This window comes from Belonocnema kinseyi, chromosome 8 (genome assembly GCF_010883055.1).
Source record: "Belonocnema kinseyi isolate 2016_QV_RU_SX_M_011 chromosome 8, B_treatae_v1, whole genome shotgun sequence".
NCBI classification, from domain to species: Eukaryota; Metazoa; Arthropoda; class Insecta; order Hymenoptera; family Cynipidae; genus Belonocnema; species Belonocnema kinseyi.
The window spans coordinates 92,715,270-92,732,297 of NC_046664.1; the positions used below are offsets into that span (position 1 = coordinate 92,715,270).

Sequence of the window (17,028 nt, forward strand, 5' to 3'; positions counted from 1 at the left end):
TCATTGTAGAGTGTTTAGCTCTGTAGCTTGTATCCACGAGTTGAATTTGTCAGGGTACCCAACCCACTTTACAAGAAGCTGTTTCTTAGCTCCGTGGCCCTTTGTTTGAATCACCTTTTCAACAATGAATTCGTCGTTTTCTACACAAGCTACAGCAGCATTTTGGAGATTTACTGTAGATGGCGCCATACGTATGCTTGAATGACGAGCACTATTGTATGCATGTACCATTAGTTGGAGAACACCAATGTATCGATGAGTATTACGGCGTGTAAAGTACCGCCACATACGCTCCTTAATTGTACGATTGAAACGTTCAGCAATGGCAGCCTTTATACTAGGGTCTCGTGTAACACGAAACTGTATTACAAGATCTGACAAGAATTTTTGAAAAACTTTACCAATAAATTCTCTTTCTTTGTCACTCTGCAGGTAGACTGGTATTCTACCACCGGTTCTATGAAGAATTCGTTCAAATGCTTCTTTAACCTCAGATGCAGTTTTACTTTGAAGTGTTTCAACACAGACAAATTTGCTCAAAACGTCAATGACAACCAGTAGATAGGAAAAATCATCATTGTAGCTTTGTAAAGATCTCAAGTCTGCTAGGTCAATTTCCCAAACGTCATCAATATTACACACACTGTAATGCTGTCTAGAAAATTTACGTCCAATAGGTTGATGGAGATTGTATGCATCTTGACTCTTTAAGCAGTCAATTAGTTGATTACGTGGAATATTTCCCCGTGTAGACTTGGCAATCTTTTCTACACCCGCGTAAGAAGCCTCATGCGAAGGGTCATAATATATGTCTTCCAAATGTTTCATTTTTCAAAAATTAAAATTCAGTCAGGTGCGTCGTTTTGTATTACTTTTAATAGTACCATCATCGTCATTTCTTGGGCGTAGAACTCTTACGCGAGTTGTTTTACAACCTTGCTACAGATGCATGTGATTTTAATCTCCAGTACTCACGATTGCTCAAAATTTTTTTGGGTGTCTTAATTCCTTGAAGAAACTTTGCAAACTGACGTCTTCCTGGCACAAAAACTGATTTCCTATACCTAATAGCATCGTTCACTAAATCTGAAATATTTGATTTCTCGACACGTTCTCTGTCGATAAATACAACACCCTGTTTATCCCATTTTATTCTATTTTTAACCTTTGGTGCTTGTAATCTTTCAATCAAATATTCACTCTTCTCCCTATAAGTTTTTGGCACAAAAGCAATAATATCTGAGATGGGAAGAGTTAAAACATCGTCGTCTTCATGCGGACTTGTCATTTCATTTTGAGCACTGTTTAATTTGTCTAAAAAAGCATCCTTTATCTCCTTCTTCTTTCCAATTAAATTTTTCGCTTCATCGGTAAAGAACAAAAATCTTTGTAAAACTTGCTGATATAATTTCCACTTTTCATGTTCATCAGTGTATAATGGAGAGTATAAAATTTTACTCATCTCATTGTCGAGTCTGGAAATGGCATCACTAAGTGTTTTTGTGGTAACGAAATTGGTGAATAATTGTTCTTGTTGTGGGTTCGACTGGAGCTTAATTTGGTCGACACTATCACTTGATACAAGTACCATTTTCCTAGCATGTTCCATTTGAGTAAATTTGACAAATAATTACGAATATGAAAACATGTTGGAAAAGAGGGAGCCAAGGACTGATGCTAGTAAAAGTGGTAAAAACCCCTCTCCTTTTTGTACAATAAAGCGTTTTTTACTGTTCTACGAGCCGCCAGGTGATACTAGTTTTCTTAATGCATATCTGTGTTTTCTCAATTTTTGCTTGTCGGTTTGTTTTAGAGAAACTTTTCCATGTAAAATATTCAATGCACATTCACAGATGCTTTTAACAAGTTGTGGGTTAGCTTTTTTTAAAACAGAGCGTCGCTGATCTGTATCCAGATGATAGAGAGCGTGTAACTTTTTAGCAGTCTTCTTTCCGATGGATTTTCGTGCATGCGTTATCATGGCAGACGTACAACTGGTACTAGAGTGCTTGATGAGCCTGCTTTTATACCCCTTGCTGGTACGTAAACGTATTGATATGAATCTGATGGAAATATACAAGCTCTAAATCTACATTTTTCAGGAGTAGATTGTTTTAAATCCATAAGGAGGTACCCGCGGGGGCTAGATGTTGCGTCATAATAAGCTTCCTGGGGAAAAAGTGTTTTTCAGGCTGTACCTGCCTAGCGAGATGTTCAATTTGCGTTCGGTCCCTTGGGTTTTTAAATACTACAATATAATTAGCGTTTGAAGAAATATCGCGTTGACCATGTCCCTGGTGAAAAATATTTTGTGATATAAAGATCACACTAATATTTTTGTGATGACTTCCCTTGGTAAAAAGATCGACGACTGTGTTATTTGACGATTCGCGCATAAGATCGTCTATAATTACAAGTTTGGCTCGAGGATCATTGTTATAGTCTGATGCTTGTGGTAAACCTTCACGAAATTCAATTTCCTTCCCGTACTCTTTATAGGATGACTGCCATTCTGAATAATATAAAATTACGCGAGAAAATACAACATCACACATTAAATTAATATTTTGAAGAAATTTTTTCACTTAAACTGTTTCACCACAACCCGTTGGACCATCAATTATAGACTAATAGGTCTGGTTGCTAAGCTAATAGGTCTGGTTGATTCGGCCAGAGAATGAGCTTATAACCCTGGCCGTCGCGATGCTGGGGGCTCTGCTATAAGCTCATTTACAGCGTCCGCGGTCCGCGCCCGCCAGCCAGCCCGCCCGCGCTTCCGGGGAGAGTCTTTTTGAATAAAGTTTAAAATACATACTTACCTTTGGTTTGATCTCTGACGTTGATATTAAATAAAGTTCACTCCTAATGCTACTGCTGCTACTTTCATTATAAATCATTTATTTTATTCCTGTTGAAACTAATTTTTAATTTATGTTTTTGATTTAAGAAATGTCATGTGATTTACAGATTCTAAGGGTTAAACAGCAAAAAAATGTAAATACTTGGATATTTTTTAAAAATAAAAAACAATTTATAAAAGAATAATATTTATTTTACGCATCAGAGCCTGTGCAATTGGTATTGCCGCAGGACATGGTGGAATGCATGTAACTCGTGTTGAAGGACGTATAGTGGCGACAGGCCAAACAGCTACGTGGCAAATAGGTTGCCTATACACATCCCAGTTAACTGAAATATGAAAAAGTGTTAATTATACAGTTTTATGTTTTAACAACTTCAAATATACATTCAAATATACATACAAGTTCTTCCAGCTTAAATCATGAACCCATCTTCTCATTACACATGCAGGTAGAGACAGAGAAGAAGAGAGAGATTTTATACATAGTTTTAAAGGTAATATTCTACAGAAAAACAAACAAACTAATCAAGTCAAACTACTCTGAATTTTATTTATTTTTACCCTCTTCGATATAACGATTTACTACTCACCGGTTTACATATTTTTTTCTCCGTCCTTGTTACCACATCGTGAAATTTCGTTCGGCGAATTGCTCTGAATGAGAATGAAATTGGAGGAGCATTGCTAACTACCATATCTCGAACGCTTTCAAAACTGAAAGGTTGTGATTTTTTTTTTGTAATTTAGAGTTATCCCCTTAATTTTACAAACTTGGTGAGATTTTCCATCTGGGGATGTTACGTTGTACGCGTAAAATTTAGGGCCACCAAATACAAAAGTAAATGCATGAGTCTGTATCGTAGTACAACACACGTCGATCTAGTTGATAGAGGTACTCAAACAGTTTTAGCCTAGCTTGAGCAGTGATGTAAGCAGCTATTACTACATTTGTATTTAAGGTGACGCTACACTAGCTTCCTCTCTATAAGACCAAGAGGCATATAAAACATCATCATTTACAGGGACAATGTCATGGAGTTCCAAATCTGGACTAGTAAGCAACTCCATCAACCGTTTATGCTCCTCAAGAACCTCCGTTTGCGGTAAATTCTCTCTTTGTCCGAATTTACCCTAAAAAGATTTGAGACAAAGTTTTACAACGGAACGCAAACCAGGGTTTTTTTATCTGTTCAGGATCTAACTCTATCCCCTCAATTTCATCATGCTCACGAAGATAATTTTGTTTTGACTCTACGTCAACGCACTCGGTCAGCCAGCTACTAGCCTCCTGTTTAATTTTTAAAAAGGTGTTTATATAGTCCGCGAATAGCCAACCTGTACGTGTTTTCGTATCGTATTGCGTAACCTAATATTTCCATATCTCTGAAATATGGGTTACTCTATAATTTAACTCCATGACTTTTTTCAACTAATCCAAAACCCAGGTTCCCTCCAGCTCATGCATCGTATCGTCATGAGAGCATTCAGTTTGGTTCATAGACGCACAAAACGCGTGACAAAGTGGGAACAAACTAAAGCAAAACCATGTTTTTAATAATAAAAAACAGTGCTCCGTAAAATAAATATTTTTAATTCATCCATGGATATCCAGATTATATTTTTAAAGTTTATTTCAGTCAAATGATATATTTTACATAGAATTTTTTCGAACAAAATAATAAACAAAATAATAAAATACAATTCTGATCATGAAAAAAGTGACATTGCATTAACCATTATTCTCAATAAAAAACAGAAAATAGACTTTAGACATTTAATTATATTAAAATTAAAGTTAAAAAATGAATGAGTTTGCTGGATGAATTTCAAATAATATGTTTTCTAAATACTGTATAAAATTCTGTACATTTGAGTGCATTTAAGAATTCGATTGAATACGTCATTGTTTTTATTAGAAAAAATGTTTTAAAAGAACTGAGGAACTCCAGCAAAAGTTTCTAACCAAACGGATTTCCCCCTTCCTGCAAAAATTCAAACAGTATTGTGAGAGGCTAAACTGCGATACGTTTACTAGTGAAAAAGTTCGAACCAGAAAGAATAGGTTAGATTTCAAAGATGAAATTGAATTTCCACATAAAAGTGTTTTAGACATTTTTTTTTAATTTAAAGTATTTATTGGATACTAAAAATGAGTCTTGATCATAATAAAAGGCTTTTAGACAGAATTTACATCTTATACAGTGAAAAACACATTATCAATAGAAATATTTTTCTGAATAAAAAAATTATTGTGTTATTTACTGTGATTTTTTAAATAGATATTGAACTTAAATGAACTTATTTTGAAGAAAAAATGACCTCAAAGTGAATTATTATTAATTTATGCATGAAATATTTGCTATTTAAAAAGATTATATAAAAGTTAGGTTGGAATTCGTATTTCACTTTCAATCACTTATTAATTATATTTTCTGCATAAACTGCCAAAAATTTGTCACTACATATATTAATTAAAGATTATTCAAGCTCACAATGCATCGAAAATTACATTTTTCTGTTGTTGAAAAATGTGTGTTTTCACTGTATAAGATGGAAATTCTATCTAAAACGCTTTTTTTATGAATATTTGTTTCTTGGATTTAATCATTGTTTCAGACTTTACAAAAAAATCGTAAAAACACTTTTATACCAAAAATTAAAATACATCTTACAAACTGTACCTATTCAATCTAGTTCCAGTTTTCAGCAATAGGCGACAAAATGACCAGCCATTATTTCCAATACTTTTTAAACTTCGAAAAAATATTCAGCCTTATGTGAAAATAGTTTTCCTTTCGTAATTATATATCTATTTTTAGTCTGCTTTAATTTAAATAGGTGAAAAACATATTTTAAAAAATATAACAACCAATTCTAGTGATTTTAAAACTTTTTTAAAAATCGCTAAACTGAAATTTGTTTTTTAATAATAACAACAATAATAATAATAAACTAAGGAATGAATGTAACATTTAAGAAAAGATTGTAAACCTTATCAAACTTACCATTCACATCCAGATGATCTTCCCTCATATGTTCATCTCTAGTCATCTGACAACCATCCCCATCGTAATCATCTATCACGTTCTCATTTTCGTTCTTGTCATCATTATTATGGTCATCCATCACATCGGCCTCACCGTCATGTCTGCTACTTAAATCAGGTGAATATTTCCCGTTAGTGGCTTTACTCTGCTCTTCAATTTCCACAGTACTCGCCTCTGAATCGACATCTGATTCACTGGATTCCGATGATGAAGATGCTAGGACGTGATCACTCCCGTCTATGGAATCATCAGATAAGAATGTATCGTATTCATCGATGCGATTAGCCCTGTTATAATTTCAGGCTGTACAACACAAAACAATTACACATGCAAATAAAAAAATACACTGCACTTCACTTTGACCAAAATATTTTTTTATATGAATAAATTCTTACCATTTATTTTTGCAAGAATTCTCGCATTTGCCTGCATAAATTTTTTTCTAAGACACCTCTGCGTTATGCGCAGAGAATCCCTATTCTCCATAAACAATGCACACTTGGACACTTTACTAGTACTGCATTTTTTTAATATATATTTTAATATTTTTAATAACTCGCGTTTTTCTAAGTTTTCCGACACAAGTTCCAGCACGGTGCGGAGTTCCTTCGAGTGTGACATCATGAAACAAAACTGACCATCTACGTGACGATCACCAGTATTTATAGAAGACGAAAATACATCCCTACCCCATTACCCACCCCCATTCTTCTAGAAAACTCCAGACCCTCCTTAACATGGGTAGAATTTCCAGGAAATTGTGAAAAAACCTGTCAAAATCCTAAAGATTTACCGAAACGACAGGTACACCTAATTGCAACTTCGACAGTTGATTACCGTGATGGGCTTCAAAGTGATTCGTCGCCAAGTTTTTATAAGGACACGCTGATTTCCACTTCACAATCCATTGGGTTATTCTGCATCTAGACAAAGAAACAAATTTACGACCAAGTATAAAAAATTCCCGGTACCTTTTAAACTCAAACCTTGTTGTAGGAAAAAAAGATTACGTCAATATTTTACAGAACTATGTGAAATCGGAAATCTTTTAAATATTCGTTACGCTTAGTAATACATGTCATTGGTTTTGGAGGGTATTGCAGACACGATATAGAAAAAGAGTTACGATTAATGTTTCACTGGACAAAAGTAGAAATTGACATCGTAAAACCTGACATCTTACAAGGCTCTACGCAAAAAAAATGGTTATGGTGTAATCCGATTGACACGCAAGATTCCTTGGAAAAAAGGTTTTCCTTCCAGTACACGTGTTCTTAGCTATAAATCTCATTTTAAAGTATGAACTTCTGAAACTTTTAAATATTAGTTACGGGTACTATACTTTACCAGCAAGTTCTTCGATTTTCTAATTTATGACTAATTTATGCCATAACCTCAAAAAATGACGAAAAATCATGCACTGAGGCAAATAAATTTCAAAATAATGCCAGTGATGCAAATTTTCACTTCAAAAACATGTCGACAACTGTGAAGGATCAACCCTTGTCTGATATCAACTTATTTAACGTAACTTTACCCAACAAAACCTGACCTCACCTAACCTGAATTAACAGAAATTTATTGAACTACACGTAAAGCTCTGTAAGCATATTTTCCCAGTAACAAATGTGCGCTACATCGAATGGGTCAACTCGAGCCTAACCTAGAAATAAATCTAACCTAGCCGAACCTAACCTAACCTAACCTCACGAAACACAATTAAACTGATTGTGTTGTCCCGTTGTGTTTCCGGTACCGTATCATTCAGCTTCGGCTTAACCTACATAGAGGTTTAACCTATCCTAACCTAACAAAACCTGACCTAACCTAATCGATTACGCTGGCAACCCTGTTCTTGCGTACTATCATATTTTGACATTAATAGCAGTAAATGTCTGGAGTTTCGTAACCGCTTGTTGCTAGCATTATTCGCCTGTTGCTGTAACCGGGGCACCTCCACGTGGTGACGGTGGGTAATGGATCCACATTGGCTGAGTCCCTGGGTGAACGGCGTGCATGCCGTCATGGCAGACACAGGTAAAAAGTGTATTACGATGCAGGGAAAAGCCTCAGTATCGGCGTCTGGTCAGGTTGGGAAAGCGGGCTCTCTGACGTCGTCATCATGCAACTGTAGCTCTTCATCAATGGATCACTTGGTTGGTGTAGTGTCTCATGCTACAAGGAAAAAAACCGCGAGCATTTCTCAATCGCATGCCTGCAAGAATAGCTAAGATTCATTCTGTTACATTTGCAGTAAATATGAAGGGAACAGTTTGCGAAAATCAATCGACGAGGAAGTGAAATGTCTTTACGAAAAGTGTTTTGACCGTAAATTGCTGCACCAAGAATCAAAATGGGTTCCTCACGTCATTTGCAATTCCTGCAGACTTATGTTGTATTGTCTAGAAAATTCGAACAACGAAAAGTACCGCAAGTACTCTACATCAACCACATGGAAAAAACCGTTATTGCGAAGGACTACTACTTTTGCATGAATTTCGTCAAAGGGTTCAACGCCAAAAATAAAAATAACATTTCGTACATTAATGTGTGCACAGTCACAAGAGCAATTAAAATCAATAAAAATGCACGCCAGACTTATTTCTAAAAAGAAGAAATCTTCTAGAGCCAAAGACAAAAGTTTCATTCTATTGCGACAGGAACAAAGAATTCAGACAGTTTTTCGTTAAAGACGAAGAGACGTTTTTAGTGTACTGCACTGACGTTAACGGACTAATGAACCACTTGAAGAAAAATGTGTACAGAGACGAAGAATGGCGACTTTTCATTGATTCGTCAAAACACAGCATTAAGACTGTTTTACTGCATAACACGAATACTTACGTTCCTATCCCTATAGCTCACTCAACGGTCATCAAAGAAGAATATAACAATGTTAAAATGCTTCTTGAAAAAGTTAATTACACGAATCACAAATGGCAAATATGTGGTGATCTCAAAATCATAACAATGATATTAGGCTCTCTCTCACGAGAGAGCCATGCTTTATATGCCTGTGGAATAGCAGAGATCGAGCCAATCATTACAGCAAAAAACATTGGCCTTTAAGAGATTCATTCGAACCTGGTTCTCATAATATCATCAACCAAAGCCTCGTTGATCCAGAAAAAATTTTACTACCACCCCTCCACATAAAGCTTGGACTCATGAAGCAATTTGTCAAGGCGTTAGACAAAGATGGACAATGCTATATGTACACATCCCTCAAATTTCCTAATGTTTCAGACGCTAAATTGAAAGAAGGAGTCTTTGATGGACCACAGATTCGAGTATTGACAACAGATACTAATTTCGTGAGCCACATGACGAAAATTGAAATAGACGCTTGGGAAAGTTGTAAAGCAGTAAACGCAAATTTCCTCGGTAACAAAAAAAGTCCAGACTACGAGAATATTGTTGCGAAAATGATAAGAAACTACAAAAAGTTAGACTGCTTGATGAATTTAAAACTTCACTTTCTAGATTCCCATCTGGATAAGTTTCCAGAAAATGTTGGTGATTTCAGCGAAGTACAAGGGGAACGTTTTCATCAAGACATAAAAGTGATGGAACAACGATATCAGGGTAGATGGGACGAAGTCATGATGGCTGATTTTTGCTGGATTTTGAAAAGGGAAACGAATGATGGTCTTAAACGTAAGCGTAACCCTTTGCATTGTTCCTTCGAAGAAAAAAGGACACATTATAGCAGGCAGAAAATAGACTGAAGTAGGTCTATAAATCAATTTAATTACGATAAAAAGCAAGATAAAATGTAAACACGAAAGATAGTATAAATATATCCCTTAAGTTTAAGAAAAGCAGAGAGAAAAAAATTTGGAATAAGACTCTTATTCATTTGCATGTTTAAGTTACAGTTCTACATTTTAATTGATACAAACATTGTCAGGTTAAATGAAATGGGGTCAATTCTACTTGTAGTTCTAAGTTTCTTCAAATGAGTAATTTGCGTCTAAATTTTTAACCACCTGTACTACAATGAAATGAATTTTATTGTGTTACAACGGGAACACTTAAGTTAAGTTATGTTGCGTTAAGCAAAATTTCGTTAGGTTCTGTTAAGTTGGATTCATTTGTAGGTTAAAATCGAGTTAACCTATTAAATATAGTACAGATTTAAGACTGAGAACCGTACGCTCACATAGCTACACGTGTGGTTGAATTTCATTCGGCTAGGTTAGGTTGGGTCAGATTTTGTTAGGTTAGGCTAGGTTAAACCTCTATGTAGGTTTAGCCGAAGCTGAATGAAACGGTACCGCAAACACAACGGGACAACACAATGAATTTAATTCTCTTACGTGAAATTAAGTTAGATTAGGTGAGGTCAGGTTTTTTTAGGTTAGGATAGGTTTGACTCTTTGCAGGTTAAGCCCAAGCTGATTCAAACGGTAACGCAAACACAATCAGTTTAATTGTGTTTCGTGAGGTTAGGTTAGGTTAGGTACGGCTAGGTTAGATTTATTTCTAGGTTAGGCTCGAGTTGACCCATTCGATGTAGCACACATTTGCTACTGGGAAAATATGCTTCCAGAGCTTTACGTGTAGTTCAATAAATTTCTGTTAAATCAGGTTAGGTGAGGTCAGGTTCTGTTGGGTAAAGTTATGTTAAATAAGTTGATATCAGGCGAGGATTGATCCCTCAAAGTTGACGACATGTTTTTGAAGTGAAAATTTGCGTCACTGGCATTATTTTGAAATTTATTTGCCTCAGTGCATGACTTTTCGTCATTTTTCGAGCTTATGGCTCAACCATGATGTGATTGGTGATTTTTGATACCGAATTTCAATTCAGCGCCCCAAAATCAGTAGGAGTACGTGTGTCTTGTTACCAGATCCGCACAATATTTTTTGTGTGGCTGTGTTATTTATTACATTTTCAAATATACTTTTCCCTTAAAAATTACATAAATTTACCCTATCGGTGACAGTTAAACTGACCCTTTTCGCTTATGAAGAGCGAAATCAGGTACTTTACAAAGAATTTAGAAACGTTTTCAAAATTTATAGGTTTTCCCGGAATAAATAAACTTCAAAGTGCACTCTATTCTTTTTACGACATTTGCGACAATTTTTAAAAAAATTTCCACGATGATTCTTTCGGTGAGTGGGAGAAACCGGTTTATCCTGTATGAGTCATCGTCACATATGGTGGGGAGAAATAAAGGTCCAAGGATGTACAAAAGCGGGTGGGAGCTCCACTCAGCACTCAGTCTAGTTTCAATCCTCAGACCATACAGGATACTATGTCTGACAACAAAACACCCAACGCTGCTACTACCGATATCCACGCCGCTGCAGTCATGGATTCATATACAGTTTCAATGGACACAGCAGGTGCACGGTCTGCCTTGAAACACTGTTTACCTGGAGTACCTGTTGGCGACGTCGCACGCAAGCCTGCCAATCACTTACTAATGGCTTCACTCTACTCTCTGAATAACTCCTGCACAAAGCAGCTTTTCACGGGACTTGAGTTGCAGCCGAGTGGGAATCTCGAACCAGTCATAAAACTGGTCAACTCGACTTTGAAGGGCATTTCTCTTGACTCGGCATCTTGGATATGCTTGTTAAATAACATGGACTATATATCAGACTTCTTCGAGACGTGTTACGGTCACACGAAACCTGCGAAATTGGGTAAATTCAGCATTGTTTTCACCACTTCCAATGGCTGCAAGGCGATCGTCTTTAACATTCCTGGAGATAAAGAGGAACCCACCACGGGGGAGAGTGGAAAAAAAGGACTAAGGAATACAGACCGCCTATAGTGATTCAGAAAACTACTTTTGATGGACTGAAGCAGATTGTTGATTGTGTCAATGAATGTTTACGAAGAGTGCAAAGGCATGTTGCTGATATCGAAAAGTCTTTAAATTTTCTAATAGATGAGACACATATGTACATTTTGACAGAGAGCGTTTAATCTCCTAGTGAAATGCTTATTCGCCAGATTATTGCTGTTAAATTTAGAATATTTCAGCGAGCAAATTAAACAACAATTGCCAAAATCATTTGTTGATTTATACTTTCATTTAGTGTTTTTGGAAATAACTAGTATGTATGCATCCTATGTTGCAGCACCAGTAAAATGCTTGATAACAGAGTAATTACATTTTCTGTTAGTACATATATTTATATTGCTAGAATTAAGAACATACATGTAATTGTTTAGTAAAAATAACATAAAAACAGATGTAACCAGGATAATTACGTTTTAACTAAATCACCTGTCCTTTTATCTTTAACTATTTATTAAAATTTCTTTTAAAAAGTTAAGTTAGAAACATTTTTGAAAAAATGATCTCAATTTTTAAAAAATAATATAATTTTGAAAATTAGCAACGTTGATTTCCCCCACTCCAAATTCCCCATAGTACAGACCCCTCCTTCTCCCCCACTCCAAATTCCCCATAGTGTAGGCTCCTCCCCCTACCCCCCTCAAAATTCCCCATAGTGGTCCTATTCTACTCATATAAGCTTGCGAAATTATAAATATATTCTTAATATGATCTTAATGATTTAAGTATTCGAGGTTAGGTTGATATTTTGGAGAAATTTTCCACATTCCGTTGTTTTATTTAACGTGACATATTAAATTTTAGTTCTGTTGAGAATTTTACACTTTTGTACAATTTTAGACATTTCTATACTAAATTCACGCCGCTGCGCGTAAATCCACGTTTTACATATGTTTAGCGCAGTCCCCTGCAACGACTGTACGTTAGCTTTAGTTCGCCAGTGGGCTAAGTGAAGCGTGCGGCGCAGATGGCGCTGAGAGTCCTTCCAGCCTGTTTTTGCATGGCAGGAATAGGCAAAATTAGTTCGAAATTAATTTAATTTATATTATTCGTAATGACAATGGGTTTTAAGTGTAGCATAATTAAATCTCCATATCTTGTCAAATATAAGAGTAATAGTAAGTGAAAAAAAATCGTTAAAATATTCTTTTCTAGCTGCGGGAACTTGTGATTGGTTTCAATCGTAACATGGAGTAACTGAATTTAAAGTATTTTTCAACTCAAGAAACAAAATTAAACTTATAATTATACTCTGTTTTATTATTGAATTCCAAATACGTCTATCAAATTTATATAAAGTAGTTTTGTAAAAAATAAGTTTGAGAAAAGCATGTTGAAATAACAAATTTATTTTATAAATAATAATAAGAATTAACAATGTCAGATGTTGGTATAAATTAGTAATTCATTAGCCAGAGTAGCCCTAATACAATAACAGATGATTTGTTGGAATAAACGAATTAATCAATTGATTGAAAGATTAATTAACTTAAAAAACTTAAATTTAAATAAATAAATGAAAAAGGTATAGTTTTTTAAATCTTTTTATGAAAGCATTAAAAAATAAAGATATCGTTTCACTTTAAGATAAAATGTTCCATATTTCTCATAAAAATACATAAAGTTTTTATTAAATTTTTTATATTTACACGAAAGAATTTTTAAAAATAAAATTATAGTTTCAATTTAATATAAAAGGTTCAATATTATTTATTAAATTACATTGTTTTATTGGTTTTTCATATTTCTACACAAGAGTTTTATAAAATACAGTTTTTATATAATTTTTTTTTTATTTCCACGCCAGATATTTTTTCATATTCATTATTCATGGTAGCCGCTGGCCCGGGAAATCTGAAAACCGGGAAATGACAGTGCATTTTTTCTTTGACCGGGAGTTTTACAAATTTATAAAAAAAAAGCTTCTCTCCAAGTTTGATTTCAACAGTTTTTTAAATAACCAATTGAATTTGAATCCTTTTCAATTATGACATCACTCAGTTTATAATGCGAAATCCAACAATCTTCTACTTTAAACATTTTCTATTTTAAATTTTAAATTTTAATTTAAAGAATTTTAATATGTAGTCTTGAATACTTGCATATTTAATTAAATAATTTTAAAAATAAATCTGTGCTTTAAGTATTAAAAGGGAACAATAATTTATTTAAAAAAAAAAAAACGATTCGAACTCCGTTCAAAATTTAGGAATTTCCAGATTTTAACGTTAAAAATTAAACGTTTTCAATTCGAAAGTCTTAGTCATTTAAAAAATGTAAGCTTCTCATTTAAAATTTATAATTTATTTTCAATTTATAAATAACTTCATAATAATGCATTTTTTATCAAATATTGTTTCAGTCCAAAATATTATATTTTTATCTATTCAATTTAAAATTTGTTTAATTGAGAAAAAGAATAATTTTTGGATAGTTAGAAATATTTCACCAAATATTTAAAAGTAAAAAAATTGAAACTGAATTGTTTTACATAGAAAGTTTTGAATCTCTAGAATTTCGGAGAGCTTTTAAACTTTTAACGTTACAGTTTTCATTGTTCTATTTAAAAAATGTTTTCTTTGTAAGTCACTTTGTTAAATTTTATCGTATATATAAGAATTGGACACTTATTATTTGTACACAAAATTTGAGTAATTTTAAGAGGCATTTAGAAGTTTTGAGAAGTACCAGAATTAATTTTGAACTTGAAATGATTTAATTTAAAACAAAATGTATATTTTGCCGATTAAAAAAAAATAGAAGCTTTTTAAGAATTGTCAAAGGATTTACAAGAGTAAAAACATTTTCTTAAGATTCTTATAAAAATTTAAAATAATTTTGCATTTTAGAAATTTTTTAAAAGAGAATATTCAAAATAATTTAATAAGATTTCTAAAATTGTTAAGAAAGAATCTGAAAGATTTTAAGAAATTTTTTTTTGCATTTGCAAGATTTTCTAAAAATTGTAGGAAAAATTCGACTCAATTTCAAAAATGAAAATAATTTAACTTATACTTTAAGAAGTATTCTTTTTTTTTTAATTTAATTTTTCAATTTTTAACGTTTCTACCTTAAAATTGTTTTAAATTATATAATATAGAAAATTTAAAATTAATTGATTCTTTAATTTTCATTCATTTAATTCATTAATGTCTAAAAGTTAAAAATTCTAAATTTTGTAATTTATCTGCATTTCATTAAAAATTGTTAAATTGAAAAGTGTTAGTACCTTCAATTTTTTACATGTAAATTTTATTGGCCACCCTGTTATTAAAATACTTAGACTTTATTTAATTTTTAATATTTATACAAAATAATTTTAAAATATAAAGATATAGTTTTAGTTTAAGATAAAATCTTCTATAATTTTTATTCAAATTTATAGTTTTTCTTATTTTTTTTTTACAATTCAACGAACGAATGTTTAAAAATAAGAATATCGTTTTAGATAAAGATTAAATGTTTCATATTTTTCATTCAAATATGCACACTGTACTTATTGCAATTTTTATATTTCTGCGTAATTTTTTTGTTTGAAATGAAGATAATTATATGTAAAGGTATTATTTAATATCTCACAAACAATTCAAACAAAAATATTAAAACATGAATTGCCGATTATTATATAAACAACACTAATATTAGGACTATTAAATTAAACAACAGTCAATTATTGGAACTTCCAGAACAGTGACTCCATCCTCTGAAATCGTGTTTCGCTCCCACCATGGACATAGGAAACACGGGACTAGGCATGCCATCCTAACTTGGGCGAGCGGGGTTGAATCTACGGGAGGGGGGAGAATTCTATGAGTGGGGAGAGTCGCCATCTTACGATATGCCATTTAATTATGCGCACGAGCATTTTTGCCGACAAATTGTGCATGAAAATATAAACATGTATGCGCTGCCATGTTTGTCGCGGGTCATCAATAGGTGGCGGATCTCCCCCCTCATTGCATCACCCCCACAATGGCATGCCTAGTCCCTTGTTTCCTATGTCCATGACTCCCACAAAATATCTTGTGTCAAAAAAATGTCTCGCGCATGCCGCATTCGGGTTTTACAACAACATTTTCTCTTAAGATGGCTTTTCGTCGGACGCTAACATTTTCTTTATCTTCTGGCACATAAAAGAAATTAAATTTTTTGGAGAAGCTATCATAACCTGATATTTAGATTCAGGAGTAACACACCGCAATCCACCCATTTTTGTTATTTTAGTGCAAGCTTTTAAAGTAGTAAAACTTAGAAAATGTTCACACTTTAATATGTCTAATTTTAGATTGTTTAACGTGATTTCCAATTTTCTCAGACTCCTATTCCTGCTAGTTAAATAATCAATTAGATGGAATTATAAATTATATTCAACTTCCAGATTTTTTTCTATTGAACCTTTTACTTCGAAATTAGAGTAACACTACTGATATTTTATCCTTTGTAACCATCTCTCACTATTTCTCGTTTTCAATACCAAACGTTAAAATGGACCTTAAATCCTTTCGTTTACACAATAATATGTTGCAACTTTTAAAGTTTTATGGAGTAATTGTGAACTATTTATAGTTTGATGAACGCAGATAATCAATACATTTCTGACGCTTTATATAATGGAAAAATTCTGTAATATACAAGAGAACACGGAGAAAAATGGATGGTCAAAGTTATATGGTCAAAATTTAGAGAGCCAGCAAGTCTGTCTGCATGGTCGAACGGTCCTTTCAAATTTTTTCGACATGGTTAAAAAGACTCGTATTTTATCGCCAGTCTGATTTTTATAAAAGCATTACACTCACTATCAGGGATAACTAAGGTATCCTTTTCGGAATGTTCAATACGCACATATTATTTTCACTCATTTCGACCATCCAAGAAGGATTAGATAAGCCATTGCGTATGGTCCATTGCTTGATTTTTGCGCGTCAATCATGGGCGTGAAAATTTAAAGGGTATCGCTAATTGGCTCCAATTAGCATAAAGAAATCGTAGACAGCATAGTGATATCAGTTAAAAAAGAAGGTTTTTACCAACTATTTCATTGTGAAGTGAAGTGTTTTTATTGAGGATTCATTGGAAATATCTTATTTTGTAAGTACCTGTTTTAAATAAGAAATTGTAACGTTAATATTTTCTATTAGTAATGTGAGATTCAATACATTTCATTAAAATCTTTTTGAGGTTAATGTAAGTTTGAAATAGATTATAATTATTGAAGTAATCACTGTTACTTATAGCATTAGTCGATTTAGGATAAACTTGAATTGTACTCATTAATTTGAAACTAAATCATTATTTTTCA

The 17,028-nt window shown here is 33.3% G+C and overlaps 1 protein-coding gene across 1 annotated transcript; it reads right to left on the reverse strand.

Annotated features, from left to right (window-relative positions):
• LOC117178604 lies at positions 1-828 on the reverse strand. The gene has a single exon (XM_033370028.1). The coding sequence runs from the start codon at positions 826-828 to the stop codon at positions 1-3; it is 828 nt and encodes a 275-aa protein (XP_033225919.1).
• Positions 829-17,028: the final 16,200 nt, after the last annotated feature.